This window comes from Helianthus annuus, chromosome 11 (genome assembly GCF_002127325.2).
Source record: "Helianthus annuus cultivar XRQ/B chromosome 11, HanXRQr2.0-SUNRISE, whole genome shotgun sequence".
NCBI classification, from domain to species: Eukaryota; Viridiplantae; Streptophyta; class Magnoliopsida; order Asterales; family Asteraceae; genus Helianthus; species Helianthus annuus.
Genome location: NC_035443.2, coordinates 43,521,939 through 43,541,798, shown reverse-complemented (window position 1 = coordinate 43,541,798; position 19,860 = coordinate 43,521,939). Strand labels below are relative to the sequence as shown.

The 19,860-nt window shown below is 33.8% G+C and overlaps 2 protein-coding genes across 2 annotated transcripts; both read right to left on the bottom strand.

The window, feature by feature from the left end:
- Positions 1 to 1,176: 1,176 nt before the first annotated feature.
- Positions 1,177 to 1,924, bottom strand: LOC110890143 (auxin-responsive protein SAUR78). Its single transcript, XM_022137712.2, has one exon. It carries the CDS (start codon positions 1,891 to 1,893, stop codon positions 1,417 to 1,419), a length of 477 nt encoding a protein of 158 aa, XP_021993404.1. The 5' UTR covers positions 1,894 to 1,924; the 3' UTR covers positions 1,177 to 1,416.
- Positions 1,925 to 3,528: 1,604 nt separating this feature from the next.
- Positions 3,529 to 14,344, bottom strand: LOC110888139. The gene is made up of 2 exons (XM_022135679.1): positions 14,218 to 14,344; positions 3,529 to 4,277 (listed from the first exon to the last, which is right to left on the bottom strand). The coding sequence occupies exons 1-2, from the start codon at positions 14,342 to 14,344 to the stop codon at positions 3,529 to 3,531; spliced, it is 876 nt and encodes a 291-aa protein (XP_021991371.1).
- Positions 14,345 to 19,860: the final 5,516 nt, after the last annotated feature.

Below are 19,860 nucleotides of genomic sequence, written 5' to 3'. Positions count from 1 at the left end.
CCTAACTAGAATATAGTTAGCTCCATTGTAGAAGTTTTCACAGTTTTAAATTCTCTCAACATTCTAAATTCAATTAAGCCAAATTTTCGACTATATAAAGTTTACAACGACGTCTCTCCAACGACCTAGTTCCTATAACTGCTAACTCTTGAGTGATCGACTTATTCCATGTCGCAAAGAACCATTGTATGTACGGCGGACCCAGGATTTTTTCAAATGGGGTCCATTTTTTCGTTGTTCAAAATTTTCATAACAAAATGTTAAAATTTTCGAGTCCATCCTCGTTCGGGTCGCGTCAGAGCTAGGTTTGAATTAGATTTAAAAAAAAAACAAGTTATATAAGGATTAAATCCATGACCTCTTGTTGGGTAAAGAAGAGGGTTTACCATTACACTAACTTTCCTTTTTTTTTTCTATGGTGTGCACCTAATTGTATTTATGGGTTCGTTATAAAATTTAATATGCCGAATCTACTAACTTTTTGAAAAACATTGAGGCACGGGGATCCCGGCCCGTTGAATGTGAGTCCGCACCTGCCCACCATATCCATCGGCGATCAAATCCCCCAAAATGCCAACAAATCCACCAAATTGATTCTTTTCAGTAGACATGGCTTTGCTAATTGGGTTGATACCGATATGGTGGGGGACCCCGCACGCAAGTGAATTTCCAGCAACGATAATTAACTCATAAATAAATAAATTATTTAATAAAATAAAATAAAATATTTGACAAGTGACAACCAATATTTCTTTTCCTTAAAACAAAATGTTCAAATTAGAACAAGATATATATTGAGAACTGCAAAAGAAAATGTATAATACATTTGTATGTATTTTCTTTCCTACTACCTTTATTATCTCCAATACCTTAGTCACGTAACATTGGTATATATCAAAAATACATATAAATATTTAAAAAATAAAAGAAACTATATCAGGTATACAATCGAATAAACATGTTAGATAAACGGGCATATCACCAAATCCCAAACATGTCCCTAACTCAAAAAAAAAAAACCTAATCTCAAACCCGGTTTCATACCACACTCTATATCTAAAAGGGTTAGAAGGCAAGGACATCGTGTGATGATATGTGTATTAATAGCTTAAGGACATCACCTGAAAGAACGTGAAAGAACGTTTAAACATAAATGACGTAAATTGCAATTTAGCCTAAAGTAAAACCATAAGAACCAATAAATCTTATTTAGTAAAATCATGAAGAACGAAACAATATAACTAAACCCCATATACAAATTATACAACAACAACAAGACATATCAAACTCAGGACTCAACCTAATGAACCAAACTCATTACATCACACCTCTTAAACTTAGAAGATGGATGATGCACTAATTCATTCAGAACCCTAAATCCCCCCAACACCTCCTTCCCATTCAAATCAAATCAAATCAAACCGAATACAAATCCGCAAGCTCATCCAAACAATCCGAACCCGCATTAAACTCCTTATTCTCAAGCATCCACAACAAATGATCAAACAACACAACTTCACAATTGATAACCGACACATCTTCATTATCATTACCATTACCATTATCGTTATCATTATCGTTATCACCGACCCTTTTAGATTTCTCTATCAATGCATTAATCAATGGATGACTCATGTACTTTGAACTTATGACGTACCGTTTCCTCGTACTTCCCACGAACACCAGCTCCTGCTGCTCGCTGTCACCGTCACCGTCACTGTTAACGTCATCGTTACGGCTATAAACGGAGGATATAGCATTTGTGTTCCATATGATTCCACTACTACTAGTGTTGTCCGGATGGTGTCTAGCGGATTTGGACCCGATGCTTTTAGAAGAAAGTTGTTTAGATAAAGACTTGCATTTTCTGAAAATTATGTTGATCTTCTTCATGGTTGATTTTTGTGGAGATGAATGAAGGTATGTATAACGATATATATATATAGTGGTGTGTGAAATAGCAGGGGAGGGGGTGATGTGTAAATATGGGAAAGTTGGTGGGTGTGATGTGGATGGTTAGTGGAGTTGGTGGTCCCTTTTGTAACCGATGTGTTAAATGGGAATTAATGTTTTCTCTTTTTTATATTTTTTATTTTTTTATTCATGGGTTAATTTGAGTGATTTTGGATTTGTTTTAAGGGCTTCTGAGTATTTTGTCAACCGACATTGTATTGTATAATAATACAATCTAATGTATGTATTTTTTATTATATAATGCAACGTCACAAAAGAGAATAGCTTGTGTCCAATAGTTAAATAATATTCTTTTATGGTTTTTGTATTATAGTACACAGTTGTATAAAAAATTAGGGTTATTAGATTTTTATTGGACAGTAGGATGTTATTAGATAGATGCTTGAAATATATTTAAAATTGGAAGAGGGTGGACATTTTGTGTATCAAAGCGTCACCTAAAAGGGTGTGATTCGTGAGTCAGCACTCGTTGTAGCGCCTAAAGGGCTATACGATCAGATGGTGTGCAGCTAAAATAACGCATATAGCGCTCCTTCCCCATTTACTACGCGTCAAAAGGGGTGCTATGGAGGGGGCTCTGTTCAAGTAAGAAGCGCCAATGGAATGTGAATGTGGGGCCCAATGATTCCAACCAATCAGATTTTTTCCTCCTTGTGTTCCTTTTTTGTATTTTGTTTAATTGGGCCTGGGGTATTATCCCACACCGTGAAAGTTAACGATAAAACGCCTCGCTTATGTGGTGTGTACGTGGCTCTAACGTGACACGCCCCTATGGGCTTTAAACCAAACCACACAGAGGTGGATGTGACTTTGGCATTTCTCTGCTACACACAACCTAAAATATGAACTGAAAATAAGATAAGATTTATAAATATAAGAAAATAACATTGGATTATTACAAAAACTACTTATTTTATTTAAAAAGTGAACATGTTAGACTAAAGGGTATGGAGAGCTCCATCCCCATGAAGATGTGCCGCCACATAGGCGCCACATCACCATCCCATGGAGCATGGCCGGCCCTGGGGGTGGGCGGAGAGGACCACCGGCCAGGGCCCGATATTTCGAGGGGCACGTTTTTTATAAAAAAAACCCGATATGTATATGTAAAATATTTTTTTTATTAGGGTACACCCATACAAACACTAACATAGGCCCCTTTACAAAACTACTATTATGGTTTAGATTAGGTATTAACCCCTTTGGCATTAGGTTTAGACCTTTAGTGAGCCCAATACCCAATTTCGTTAAGGTCTAAGGGCACATTTTTTCGAGCTCGAACAGGGTACACGAATTCTCAGGGCCGGCCATGGAGGATGGGCCTCCTTCACTTTTTAGGGGGTGGAGGATGGGGCTACCCCACCTTATTATTTTATAATTTTGTAAGCTTTTTTTTATTAATTTAATTAAAACTTTATAAAAATTAAAAAATACTACATAAAACAACATAAATAAATTCATTTCATAACATAAAAAAAATACATTTCCTAAAAAATAAAAAATAAAAAACATTTCCAGAAAAAAAAATTACATTTCCTAAAAATAAAAAAAAACCTACGACGTCCATTTTTTCTTTACCTCTTCCTTCATCCTCCGATACACCTCTCGTTCATCCTCCGGAACGGAGTCGAGATCCAACCTCATTATCCTAAAATCCTCCGCTCGAGCATAGTCGGCCGACACGTTTTTCTTGTGACTATATTTTTCGGCCGCAAAAACTTTAAACGAACGGAATTCGGAAATTAAGTCGTCTATTTTCGAAGACGCCTTCGATCCGCCACCTCCACCCGAGCCGCCCCCTCCACTCGAGCCGGCCCCTTTTCGCTTTCCGGCCGCCTCTTTTTTTGCTTTGTCCCTTCTTCCGGGACGTTCGATCTCGTGAACGGGCTCCTCCTCATATTTCGGTTCGTCGTTTATGTCGATTTGACAACGAGCGGTGGAGCCTCCCGCACTATAACTTCCGGACTCGGAAGTTTTAGTCCGTTTGGCGGTTGTGACCTCATTTGGAATCGGCGCCCATTTAGGTTCTTTCCTTAAAATGTTCCATGCTCGGAGGTGCGGGAAAGGCGGATTTTTTGTTTCCCATCTAGCCATGGCAAGGTTAAGAACGTCCTCGTCGCTACTCCCACTAGGACAATTGATGTAAAGTGGGTTATAAATCCCGATAAAATCATTCACGCACTTGTTCATTTTCCGCCACTTGCCCGATACGGATTCGAGATCACGGTAGGGGCCTTCCCCCATAAGGTTATTAAATCTATCCGTACATGCCGACCAAAAACCAGTACCCGTTTGATTGTTCCCTAAAATTAAAAAAAAATTGCATTAGTAAAACTAAAAAATAATTATTTTTAAAATTAAATTAAAAAAAAAATTAACTTTCGTTCATACCGACAATCGGGCAAGTTGAGGCCTTAACAAACGCTATTGCTAGCGCCTCCTCCTCTACTTTTGTCCACGTTCTCGCCTTTGCTCTAGAACCGCTTTTTTTTTTTTTGCGGTGTCGGATTGGGTTTCAACGGCCTTCCCCTTCCCCCTGTTTTTTTTTTGGTTGAGTTCTTTAGGTGGCGATTCGGGGATAACTTCATCATCATCATCGTCAAGTTGAACCGAGGATTGCGGTTGCGAAGTTTGCGGTTGCGATTGGAATTGATCAAGTTGAACCGAGTTGCGTTGCATGAATTGTTGAAGTGCTTGGAATTGTTACAATTGTTGAAGTTGGGACATTTGATTGAAGGCGTTAGGTGATTGTTGGAAACCCGAAAACGTAAATGGTGGAGACCCCCACGAAGGATCCATAGTCGGAGTGTAAGCGGGACTCGAAAAAAAGTTAGAGAACGTATATACTAGAGTTAATTTCATCAGTTCGTTATGATAATCGTTAATAATTTGATAGGTACTTTTAAAATGGAAAGTTTCTTTTTCAAAGCACTCTCTATGTGAAATATGAATTAACATAAGCTTGCATAATTAAATCATCAACAACAGACATTAGGAAGTTGCAAACATTAAGAGGCATTTTAATAGAGTTGTAAATTTTTTAATATATATATAGGGTAAGGATATTGTAAAAAAGATCAAAAGTGTGAGAAAGGTAAGAAAGAATCTCAGTCATTAAATCTAAATTAATTGAAAAGGGTAAACAAGTAATTTTATCATTAATTCAATTAATTAAAAACTTCTCATAACCGTCACCTTAATTATTGGAAGTATATAACACCATTCAGCAAGTATATAACACCATTCAATAAGTATATAACACCATTCAGCAAGTATATAACACCATCAGCATTCAGCAAAAATATAACACCATTCAGTAAGTATATATAACACCATTTAGCAAGTATATAACACCATTCATTGACTAAACATATTTTTTCTCTATATAAGTATAGCAATATGGTACTCATATTAAAGATAAAAAAACGCTCGTTATTATGGTGTAATTTTTTTAAAAAAAAAAGTTACGTATAAAAAGTTATTGACGTTTAAAAAAGACGGGGGAAGTTACATGTGCATTACCTAATTTTTAGTGGGTTTAAAAGACTATATTGCCCCTAGATATTTCAAATCAGTCCAAATTAATGAAATTTTTTTACAATTTGGTCTCTATTGATCTCAACCATTAGATCAAAAGATCTAATGTCTGAGATTCTTTCTTACCCTTCTCACACTTTAGGCCTTTTTTACAGGATCCTCTACCTATATATATATATATATATATATATATATATATATATAGGGTAGAGATCCTAAGAGAAATCCACCCTATTTGAGAAACTTGAGAATCAATCTGGACCACACATTTTCCCTAAGCAAAAAATGCAAAAAAAAGTGAAAAAATGCAATTTTTTTTTTTTTTTTGGAAAAATCGCAGCTTTTTCTTTAAGGATTAATTTTTTTTTTAAATTTGGGATTTATACACATGTGTATATTGTTAATCTTTTAACTATACATATATGTATATTGTCAATTATACATATATGTATATACATGTTTAAAATTGAAAAAATATGTGTTATAAATCCTAAACCTTATACCATAAACACTAAAGCTAAACCTTAATGCTAAACCCTAAACCCTAAAGCTAAACCCTAATTCTAAACCCTAATGCTAAACCCTAAAGCTAAACCCTAATTCTAAACCCTAAAGCTAAACCTTAATGCTAAACCATAAAGCTAAAACTAAACCCTAAAGCTAAACCCTTAATGCTAAACCCTAAGCAAACCCTAAAGATAAAGCTAAACCCAAAAGTTAAAGCTAAACCCTAATGCTAAACCCAAAAATTAAACCCTAATGCTAAACCCTAAATACTATTACTAAACCCTAATGCTAAACCCTAAAGCTAAACCCTAAACTATAAAGCTAAACCCTCATGCTAAACCCTAAATACTAATGCTAAACCCTAAATAACACTTATTTTTCAATTTTAAACATGTATATACATATATGTATAATTGACAATATACATATATGTATAGTTAAAAGATTAACAATATATACACATGTGTATAAATCCCAAAAAAAAAATTGTTTTTGAAAAAAAAAATAAAAAATTAAATCCTTAAAGAAAAATCTGCGATTTTTCCAAAAAAAAAAAAAAAGTTTGCATTTTTTTTACATTTTTTTTTGCATTTTTTTGCTTAGGGAAAATGTGTGGTGAAGAATGTTTCTCAAGTTTCTCAAATAGCCTACTACTTCTCACATGATCCTTATCCTATATATATATATATATATATATATATATATATATATTTGTATGTGTATCGTTTTTAATGAAATGACCAGAGACCAACGTCAACAATGTTTGGTCTAAGATCCAAATAGAGCTAATTTAAGTAATTAGAATTGAAATCCAATACCAATAGTCCATAGTTCAATACTTAAATGTCCATTTGAGTAACTGAGTCAAAATTTCAAATATTAAAATGTGAAGCGTCGATCAATACTCAAGTCTCAACCCGCCATTCAATTCAAAAGTACAAGGCCCTAATCAAAACCCCCCATTGGCCATCGTTATTCGATTTCTCCATCACCACTCGCTAGGGTTTGGCTTCAATCGGTTCATTCAAGTTTAAACTTCCGATAAAACAAAGGTATGTTTCGATCGGTCGACAATTTATCTTCCCGCTTAGCTAATCTCGATAGAACTAGTTGAGTGTTTTTGTATTCCTTGTTATTTGTTAAACTTTTTGCTTGTGTTCTATCGGACGAAACATAAGGCACGGAAACTACACTTTATTATAATAACTAGCACTCCCATCGTCACTTTCCTTGTTTGTTTTGTGAAGCTCGATACTCGCTCGACGTTCGTTCAAAAAATGCTCGGATCGAAAGACGCTCACTCGACTTTAGCTCAGTTGAAAAAACGCTCGGTTCGGTTCGGATTGGTTTGTAAATGAACCGAGCACGAGCAAAGGTCTGATCGGTTCGGTTCGGCTCGTGAACAGCCCTAGTTGTAATGTGGTTAATGTTTAAAGTGGAGATGTTTACGATTAAAGTGGCTAAAGATGTTACAACTTTGCTAGTCTTGCTAAAGGAACTAGGAGATTAAGCAAACCATGCTTTTATTTCTATGAGCCATAAATACAGACCATATTGTATAAACGATCATTACACATACTTTCTCTCTCTCTCTCTCAATCAATGTCTGTGTATATATATTTATAGGAGAAGGATCCGTTAGGAACCACTCTTTATTGCGAGAACCGTGAGAACCAATGTGAATACAAGAAAAAAAATTTGTTTTTTATGACGAAAATTAGCGATTTTTTTTATAAAAAATATTAAAAAAAATTTTACGTGTTTTTTAGATTTTTTAGGGGTTAGCTTTATGGTTTAGTTTTTAGCATTTAGCTTGGGTGGGGGGTAGGTTTTTTGGGGGTCGTGGGGTGGGGGGGGGTTTATTTTTTTTTGGTTTTGGGTGGTGGAGCGGGTTTATTTTGTTGTGTTCACATTAGTTCTTGCGGTTCTCGCAATAAAGGTGGTTCTTACATGAACCATGTGGTTCTAAAGTAAACACTAGTGTATTTGCGAACTGAGTGAACAAATTCTTACCATTGATTTACACACGTGTATTGCTAGGATTTCATCATCAAATTGTAAAATACACTAGTGCATTTCATCATCAAACTATGACCATTGATTTACACACGTGTATAGCCAGGATTAGTTCGCTCAAGTTCGCAAATACACTAGTGTTCACTCTTAACCATATATATATATATATATATATATATATATATATATATATATATATATATATATAGAGAGAGAGAGAGAGAGAGAGAAGATCCTGCGGAAAGTGTGTTTTTCCTAAAAAGTGTAGGAAGCGATCTGGGCTATCAGATGAGTGTGTTTAATGGTTGAGATCATTTTGGTGGCATTTTGGTAATATACGTGTCTTTAAAATAACTAACAATCATAAAACCACCTTCAAAAATGTCGCAATTTTTTTGTCTCTCTCTAATCTCTCACATTTGAAAACACGAAATCATACAAAAAATAACGATAAATCAGATCTAGATGTGTTCATAGTAGTGTGTTTTAGCGATAAAACACAATGTGACGAACTAGTGACTGACTGCTAAAACACAACATCAAGAATGCCAACTGATAAAACACATCGTGAACCAGTAAGTAACTGATAAAACACAACATCAAGAATGCCAAAATCATATCAACAGTAACTGATAAAACACAACATCAAGAATGCCAAAATCACATCAACCAGTAACTGATAAAACACATTGTGATGAAACAGTAGATAAAATATAAAAGAACATGCCATTCATGAATCATAACTGGTATAACACATTGTGATGAAACCGGTAATTGATAAAACACAACATCAAGAATGCCAAAAATCATATCAACCAGTAACTGATAAAACACATTGTGATGAAACAGTAACTTAAACCAGTAACTGCTAAAACACATTGTGATGAAACCAGTAACTGATAAAACACAACATCAAGAATGCCAAAATCACATCAAACAGTAAATGATAGAACACATTGTGATGAAACAGTAACTGAAACCATTAACTGATAAAACACATTGTGATGAAACCAGTAACTGATAAAACACAACGTGAACCAGTAACTGATAAAACACAACATCAAGAATGCCAAAAATCATATCAACCAGTAACTGATAAAACACATTGTGATGAAACAGTACCTGAAACCAGTAACTGCTAAAACACATTGTGATGAACCTAGTAACTGATAAAACACAATGTGAAGAAATTGTTAATGATTTGAACTTCGTAATTTAAAGTAACTACCCTTTTAAAATCATAATGATTTGAAATTGTCAAAGATATATACGTTTCTATAAATATCTGGATAGTTAGTTTAGGATATATAATATACCAAAATTAAATTAATAATCAAATTACCATCATGCCCTTTTGAATAAAAACTAAAAGCCACATGTCACCTCCCTATTGCTTCCTAGACTTTCTAGGAAACTTAGGCTTTCTAGCCAACTCCCACTCTATATATATATAAAGTGTAAAATACATTACGGCTTAACGTACATCACGTACGCGACCAAATTACGCATGTTCATTTGAAAATCATGCACGTTATAAACTCAAAAAAGCTAATCACGCATGTAGGAAACATAAATCACGCACGTTATCACACATGCCCTACCTCCCAGTTCAAAATCGCATCCCCAGCTCTATGATCTGAAACCATTGTTACTGCCCTCTAACTTTAATCGAATTAAAGCTTGGTCATGTTCCTGCATCCTCTGTTCTACGGTTTGAATCAAAGCTTGGTCATGTTTCTTCCTCTGTTCTATGGTTTTATTTCGAGGGTCGATATTTTGATGAAACTTTTCAAAATCAACGATGAATTTGAACCCAATTCGATGAAATTGACCGAACAATAGCCAATTTGAAGTGAAACGAAAAGAAATTTGAAACGAATTGGACGAAATTGATCAAACCCAGGCGGTCTGAAAATTTGATATAATCACGCATGTTGGTTTTTTGAGTTTATAACGTGCGTAATTTTCAAATGAACGTGCGTAATTTGGTCGCGTACGTGACGTATGTTAAGCCATAATGTACGTTAATCTTCCTCTATATATATACACACATATATAATGAAAACTTATACGAGTTGTGAGAACTTAGAAAACTCGGCCTTACGAAAGATTTTTTCTAAATTTTTTTTACCAAAAAAATCCTAAAAATATCAAAATTTCCAAAAGAAAAAAAACTTTGTTTTTTTCATTTACGGCAACTGTAAATGCTCTAAAAAGTGATATCATGCTTATGTCATCAGCTTTTGAAAGCTGCTGCAAGGGACCTAAAAACACCACTTCAAAAAAAATACGGCGGTTTTTTCTACCGTTTTAATCTAGGGGTGTGAAAAAAGTGGGGGTAAAACTCGCACGGGAAGCCCGAGTTCTCTAAGTTCTCACAACTCGGGAGGGTTTTCCCATGATCTTGATCGTGTGTGTGTGTGTATATATATATATATATATATATAGGGTCATGATTTAGAGAAAACGGTGGAAAGTGTGAGAACGCTTATGAATCGTCCGATCAAAACAATCTATGAACTAGATTGGCGTGGTGACGTTTTCGTAAATAACATCAATTTTATTACGTGGGCGCGCTTCATTAAGGGTAAAAAAGTCTTTTGACTTCTCCACACAAAACGCCATCTCATGAAATAAAACGCCAAACAAATAGCACACACCATTCTAACTAAAAACGCCATTAGATATAAAACGCTAAACTTAATTACAATAAAATCCCGCCTAAAAAAAGGCCAAAAAATCCTATATATACAACATCTCAGACCTTCAAATAAAAACACACACAAAACCCCAAACGCCATATTTAATATATACCATTCGACTTAGAAACGCCAAAAAACCCAAACATCAAATATCTTCTAAACCAAAACGTTTATTTGAAATTCAGTTTGGTTGTCTGTAAGGTTTCACTCAATGTAATGGACAAAAATCCTTAAGTGAGGATATTGTCCATTTCATTGAGTAAAATCTTATTGACTTTATCCTCAACCTCCATCCAATTTATAACGACAAAACATACAAAAACATTATTGAGGTTTGTTGTCAATAAAGTTTAGCTGTATGGGGTGGACAACATTGTCAGTTATCTTTCTTAACCGAGGATTAACAATGTTGTCCATATCATACAGCAAAACATTATTGATTTTATCATGATCAAATTTTGAGGTTTAAGGTGCTTTTATTTAGTGGCGTTCTTTTTATCGGTAAAACGCCAAAATTAAAAAATCAAACATCGTTCATTGGAAAATTCAAGATTGTTGGCTGAAGAGTGTAAACTCAATAACATTTTGCTGCATGAGATGGACAGATCTTCAAGAAAAAGATGTTGTTGTCAGACTTTGTGCTTCCAAACGGCGAAAACAAAACTACTTGAAAAACAAAAAAACAAAATGAATCATACGAAAGTCGAAACAGCCAGTTAAGATGATTCAAAAAAGAAGAAAGAGACTGGTGACAGTGAAGATTTGGAAGATCAATTGTTTATATATTCTTTTTTTTAATTTTCTTTTTCAGTTGATTGTTATATAATAAGAACGCTATATATAATAAAAACGCCAGACAGCCAAATGCTTGTTAAAACGCTATCATACCTTAAAACGCCCCAAAAACTCCCAAACTATAATAAAATTACTTTGGAAAAGTATTATAAAAAAACCCAAAAACTAAAAAAAAATAAAAAAATAAAAACCAAACTTGAAAAGGTAACTAGAAACAGTAACTACAAAACAGTAAAAATGAAGAGACGGAAAATTTATTATATTAGAATCTAAAACGCCAAACTTGAAAGACGGGACGTGTTACAGACTTCATAGATAAAAGCTTATCAAAAACAATAATTCCAAACAGTAACTGAAACGACGAATAGTTTATTATAATAATTCACCGCCTAACCTACGCCGCCAAAAGAAATCCTATAAAATAATACCTCTCAGCAACTTCCATTTAATCAAACCAAAAAAACAAACGCCGATACTACTAAATACCACTCACTGTAAAACGCAAAAAAATTAAAAAAATTAAAAAAATCAAAAATAGTTAATATGCTTTCTTGGATATTCAGTATTGTTTTTCGTGAAGTTTCACTGAATAGATTGTTAGGTGAGGGAAGTAACTCAGTAAGATTTTGCTGCATGAGATGGAAAAATCTTCAAGAAAAAGATTCTGATGACAATCAAATGTCATTTTGTGTTCTTTGTTCTTGAATAAGGCTTGGATGAGGAGAAGAGATCAATGACACTGAAGAGTGGAATGATTATAAAGATGAAGATCAAGATGAAGAAAAAGCGAAAAACTCATCCACACGTCATAGATCTATGTCCCCAAACATCCACAAAAAGCCACTTCAACAGACGAGCAGGCAAAATAATCAAACCGACGGGCTTGTTAAGTTTTACATAAAACGTCATATATTTGGTGACAGTTCTTGTACTATTAAAGAAGAGAGAGACTGATGACAGTGAAGATTGTGAAGAGACATCCGATTAGGATTTTTAATTTATTTTCTTCGCTTCTATTTTTTTTCCCTATGGTTGTAATATAATTTTACAATTGTAAAACGCCAAGATACCACAAACGCCAAAATGTATATAAAAATAATAGAACAATGGGCCATCTTGTCTAAAATGCCTTGAAAAACGCCATTAAGAGATATTTGAAAAACGCCATAAACGCCAAAATGTTAATACAATAAAACCATTAAAACACCATATAGTTATTGAATTTGGTTAACGCCAAAAATCTTAAACCCCAAAAATAAATCAATATTGTGAAAAGCGGAATTGGAAAAGCGGAAGATAAAATGACAAAAAAAACCCTCAGCCCTTCTCTATGTCGCGTGACACGTGTTGGGCCAGGATGCGTTCTCAAACCTTTGGGCGTTTCCTCCTGATCCCGTTTATATATATATATATATATATATATATAGTGTGTGAGAGAGAGGTGTTCAATATATTTCATGTTAAACATACATATAAATTAAATTTATTGTGCATATAAAGATGTCTAGAAGCTATTCTAATAAAAAATTATTTTTGTAAAAGTTTCTTTTATAACCTTTTTTATTGCTTTTTAAGATTTTTTTAAATTTTTTAATTTTTATCTTTTTAGAAAGGTTCTATGCTGAACATTAAATATTGCGAGAACACATAGAACAAAATGAATCACCAATTTTTTCAATCCTAAAAACCTAAAAAGTAAATGAAAATGTTACAAATATAAGATTTATTGTTTCTTACACTATAATTCAAAATAGAATATGAAAAATTTTCAGTTTTGATATGGCCTACAAATATGTAGGTTATGTGTAGGTAAAAATATATAGGTTTTTATGTACAAATAATACACATTTGAACGTAGGAAACATAGAATATATATATATATATATATATATATATATATATATATATATATATATATAGGTATGGGATCAGGAGAAAACGCCCTAAAGTGTGAGAACAGTGATAACGGATCCTGGCTCAACACGTGGCACGCGATATAATGAAGAGCGGAGGGGCTTTTTTGTCATTTTATATTCCTTTTTTCAATTCGTCTCACAACACCGCTTCATTTTTTTGGCGTGTAAGATTATTTTGGCGTTTAGTTAGATTCAATAACTACCTGACGTTTTATTTTTATTTTTTTATTTCATGTAGAACAATACTGAATATCTAAGAAAAGAGGTTTGCCATCTATGGTTTTTTTAACTATTTTGTTGGCGTTTTAAAGTGGATGGCTTTTAGGAAACATGGCGTTGTTTTTTGGTGTGATCAATGGATTGTGCTAAGACGTTTCTCTTTATATGATGTTTTTGGCGCGTAGTTTAGGCGGGATTTTATTATAATAAATGCTAGTAATAAAGTTACCATCCTTTCAGTTATTGTTTTGATCAGCTTTCTCTGTTAAGGCTGTAAGACGTCCCATCTTCCAAGTTTGGCGTTTTTATATTCAATGGCGTTTTGTAGTCCAAGAAAATAAAATACACTAACATAGAAAAAACTACACAGGAAAAATAGTTTTTATTATTTGGTGTTTGTATTCAATGGCTTTTGTGGTATTTTTTGGCATTTTGTAACTAACGAGAGAAATATAGTATTTTATTATTTGAAAAAAAATTACACAAAAGAAAACAAAAAATAAAATAAAACTCCTCGTCAGAAGGGACTTTGTCTGAGAAGTATCCATCACTTCCTTCGTCTTCTTCTTCGGAGTCTTCTTCTAGTCTCTCATCCAAGTCATCACTTTTACTCTCACTAGCTTCTTGTTCTTGAAGATTTTGAAGCCTCCATTTGAACATGTCCTGCATCAACACCATTTTATGTCCATGTTTGTGTTCAAACATGTGGCGTTGTGTAACTCCTTCATGAACCTAACCCCCCGCTTGGTCATGATGTCTTCAAGCATGTAGTCTTCATGCGCTCCGTTGTCACATATAACGGTGACCATGTGTGTTTATTTATCAAAACGCCATGATGTGATGACTGGGTCCATTTTTGCATTTGCTTTGCTTGGTTTAAATTTTCTGGTTAATCTTCTCATAACCTTATGTGTTTCATCACATTCGTTATCAAGAGGGATGCCAAGCGATAGGATACCTCTCTGTACCTCTTCTTCCATTTTCAAAATTGCTTTGATTGTTTTAACAAACACTCTTTTTCTGTTGTCAAAACGTATGACGAATCTTCTGATTCTCAAGGTGTATCTCCATGAAACGATGGTTACTATTTTGGCGTTTTGGTTAAATTTGGCGTTTTGGTAAAAGATGTCGTTTTAATATGACCAATGGAAGTGATTATGGAAGCGATGTTAACGTCATTTATATAATGATGTTTTTGGCGCATAGTTTAGGAGAGAAATTCTTCTAATAAATGTTAATAATTGACTTTCAGTTACTGTTTGTTTCTTCTACCTGTAAGTCTGCAACGCGTTTTATCATTAAGTTTTGACGTATTCTCATTTTAATTTGGCGTTTTGAATTTGAGCAGTAAAAGACCTTTTTACCCTTAATGAAGCGCGTCCATGTAATAAAATTGATGTTATTTACGAAAACGCCACTGCGCCAATCTAATCCATAGATTGTTTTGATCGGACGATCCATAAGCATTCTCACTGTTCTCACACTTTTCACTGTTTTTCCCTAAATCCTGACCCTATATTATTTGTTTTCACTTCCTTTCTTTTTTTTCTCTTTCACAATCGTATAAAAGATGGTTTAACACATTACCATGTACCAAAAGTTTTGAGCGGAAAGAAAAAAATATAACAAAGTGTCTAAACCTAAAATGCCTTATCATACAAATGTGACAAATTTAGCGTATACTCCCAAATGTATAACCTAGCTAAGTTCTCAGTAAAAATTCAAACGAAAGGTTAAGCATATCAATGTAGTTGGTGCTCTTATATGTAACATCCCGAAAATATAAATCTTTTATTTCAAATATGTTAACGGTAACTAGGAATAGCATTAACCTAGTTAGATAGTGATTTATGAGTAGGTTAAACTCCTAAAATAAATCTAAAACGAAATTAGAGGGACTAAAGCTGTCAAGTGTGAAACTTGATATATTAAAAACAAAAAAAAAACCCACCAAACACACACATAAGTGTGTGTCTGGTTCGTACAAATCGCAGGGGAGCGACCAGAACCCTCACTAAAACCCTAACTCACATTAATCTCTCAAATTGAAGGTCCAAATCAAGTATAAATCAAAATCCGAGTACGAATTAGTGATCTCCACTGAAAAAGGAATCACGAGGTATATAAATTTCATGAGAAATCTCTAGTTGAATTTCTGAGCAAACCTAGAGAATTCGAATTAGATGATTGCATGCTTGATATATGATGAAATAGGAACAATATAGTGTCCAGGGATAAACCCTAGACAAGTGTATGATGAAATTAGGCCTAATTCTTGTGAATTCATGATCACCATTTAAGGTGATAAGTGGGTTTTTGTATGAACATGCTAAACACTAGAAATTGATAGTAGTTCTAGTGTAATTTGGATTTTAATAAGTAAATTCTAATGTTGTAGATGTGAGAATTGATATGAACATGTTAATTGATGTTAAAATCGGCTAAATAACAAGCCATGAACATGATAATAAAGTGTATAAAATTATGCCTTTGAAGTGTTTGTAAAAATGCCTAAAAGAAGGCTTTAAAACTGAAAATTGGGTTAAAACGCGTATTTGTAAATTTCGGCAAGTTATGCGTTTGAAGGGAGTGCTTTGAAGGTATGTAACTTGTTATGTTACAATACGTAAATTAGAAATGTTAATTGTTCATAATCATGTTTTGGTATAAAGGTTAATATTAGTAGAAGTGACATGGTTCACCATTTGAATTTATGAGTCGTAAATAGACTAGAAAGCGTTTGGTAGTCATTAAAAACGGAGGATTCCGTAAATGAGCCAAACGGGTCGGATAATTGGTTAGTAGTATTAAAACTTTGTTTTAAATGACATTTGGCGAAGACGAATCACAAGAGCATGAAGCCATAAGTGTGGTAGAGAAACGCCAGTGGTCGTAAGCCTCGGAAGTTGGGGTAAATGCGCCTTGTCGTCTTAAGTTGTTACTAGTTAAATTTGTACAAAAACTATATGGGTCAAACGGATATATTGTGCATTTACTGGTTCCCAACCGTACATTCCATTTATGACTGAATGCTTAAGATAGGTGCGTCGGTAATTTTATTACGGACGCATAGGAAAAAGAATCGGCTAAATCTGACGCTCGAGTCAAAAGTTATGTTAGTTTAAAGTTTGTAAATGAAAAATAGTGATGCTGGGCTGATATGCAGCTCCAGCTAACGACCCTACTGTCAAAAACACGGCCTCGCGCTACGCCACGGCAAAACGACCTCACCGTCGCGCGACGCGACGATGGTGGCGGGCCGCGAAGGCTGATCCCATCTCGGTCGCGGGGCGCGACAGCCTCAATTTCCGGAATTTTTGTTTATTTTTCATTATTTAACCATAGAGCTTGTTTATACTCGATTTTAAGGTGTCAAAACTAACCTTTTACGTGATTTTGACCATAGGTGAAGATGGACTTAATCCGGATGGCGATCAAGCACGATTACAAGAACCGAACACGAACTTTTGAAGCTTCCGCGATTAATTAAATATGTTTAAGACAATGTTTATCTTGTTAACGCTTAAATACTTGTTTTGGGGATTGTTAAACTAGTAATAGTCATCCAAAATGTTAACTCGATGAAAATTTTCCTATGTTTGTCATGTAATTCAAAGCTTTTGGTTTCTAAAATGCTTAGTTTATGTTAAAGTCTTATAAAAACAAATGGAGTGTTACATTATAAAGCTCAAATCTCATTAAACAAAGGGATAAGTGCGAAATTATATGAAAATTTCTTTAAATACACATATCGGTGATAACATTCCGTTTAAGATTTGGTTTTGACAATAAACAACTATTTCAGCTTACCTATGTTGAGTATAAAGAACCTTTTACACATAACACATTCTATTGATATTTTCCATAAAGAGTACCTACTAACCAGATTCGTTTGATCAATATATAATTGTTTATTCTACTAATCGTTGCAAGTGTGAGATCCCGTGATTGTGTTAAACTAGTAATCGGGATTTCAGGTTAGGGCTACTTCTTCTCATTCTAAAAACACTTTTCGTAACAATTTGCGTTTTTATCACACAATCATACAAAACCCCAATTTAGATAATAGTAGTTCATTAGTCAAATCTTTTTACACTGACCACAAATTCCCTTCGAATATGACCTTATTTACCCGTACTAGTATTGATATTTAAGCAAAAATACTTTCTTTTGATTAGCCCATGATATCTACATTAATGTAGTTGGTGCTCTTATAAAGCTCAAATCTCACTAAACAAAGGGATAAGTGCAAAATTATATGAAAATTTCTTTAGATATGCATATCGGTGATAGCATTCCATTTAAGATTGAGTAAATTAGAAAAAAAAAAAAACAAAAAAACAACTTTTAGGTTTACACTATATTGCAAACTATGTCATTTGTCTTCAAAATATGCAAGAAACGTACTCGGTGTAAACATAATATTGAAAATAAACAAGGTTTGGCTAAAAGACATAACATGCAATGATTTGCAAACATCGAGTACATTTCTTGCATATTCTGAAGAAAAATGACATAGTTTGCAATATGGTGTAAACAAAAGGGACGATTTTTTTAGTTTACTCTTTAAGATTTGGTTCTGATAATAAACAACTATTTCAATTCACCTATGTTGAGTATAAAGAACCTTTTATTCGTAACAAACATTCTATTGATATTTTCCATAAAGAGTACCTACTAACCAGATTCGTTTGATCAGTGTATAGTTGTTTATTCTATTAACTATTGCAAGTATGAGATCCCGTGATTAGTGTCAACCAAAGAAGTTATCCACTGATGACATAATCATGTGGACTGACCCAAGGCTAGGGCCGGCTGCCCTCCCTTTGTCAAGCCTCCCTAACACGGTTTTGTAACCAAAACCGATTTCATTAATAGGTAGGGTATCCGGTTTCTCGAAATTTCAACTCCGCTAACCCACAAATGTTCAATTCAATTGACCCGAATAATCCATTCTTTAATCTTTGAACTCTGTATTTGTTTTTTTTTTCTATTCGTTTTAAACACTTGTTTTAATCTTCTTGTGCATGCATATAGCTCATGGGTTATGGCAAGTTTGAGGTAAAAAATGGTTTTATTCAATGGAAAAAAAAGGTTTTGTTTGGTTAATTCAATTGAAAACCGAACCATGATTTTTAATTGGTTTTCATTTCAGTTTGAATCTTCTTAATTTGGTTTGGTTAGATTTGATTCCACTCAGATAAAATTTTAATCTGAACAACCCGTATCAGCGAACACTCACAATTCCTGAAGAGTGTTACCTTGGATCCATTCTATCACGGGTTCTTTGTCACAATTCTAGCAAGAGCCTATTAGTCACCAATAAATAAATCACTATTTTAATCATATTGAAGTCTAATTGCACTACATTAACCCACTACATTAATTTTACTTGAATCAAATGATCATAACCCACTACATTAATTTTACTTGGGATTGGATATTCATAAATATATTTTGGAGCAGAGGGTGCCTTTTTTGGTCAACTATAATGGCGATCTCTTAAAACGGGTCAAATTTAGTCAAAACTCCCCTTCGCCTTCGACACCTTTGGCTCCCTAGCTCTAGAAGCTATCCGTTTGTTGACTAGGGTCCAAAAGGTTGCCCACAGTAGTTGCTCATCAACAGGGGGGCAGGGGTTTGTCTTTAATAGGCTAGGGTTTGCTATTCAGAAAGGGGTAGCGGCGCAGCTTGTTGCTCGCTTACCTGCGTTATTGATGTAACTTGCTTATTTGAAATTTATTAATATAAAAAAAAGTTAATTTAAAAAAAAAAAAAATTAAACACATATTTCACTAGAATTTTTACGTAAACACAAATTTGTTCCATTAAACACATATCTCACTAGGATTTTTACATAAACACAAATAAATAATGATCATAGATTATAAGCATTTCTATGCGGTAGTAAAAGATACATATATTACTACGATTTTTTTTTTTTCATATAAGCATAAATCAATGGTGATTATAATCATTTCTTAGTAATAATTAAAGTACAAAACACATTTTTGTTCAAAACTCAACCTGACTCAACCCGTTATTTTCATTTACCAAGCTTTTTTAAAATGCATATAGAGTAGATTGTCGGTATAAAATTTTACGAGTAATAGTATATGAGCTTGGTATTATTATAAGAAAAGGAATGACAACGACTAGAAAACCGATTTCTGAATTTGCAGGTCGGTATCCTA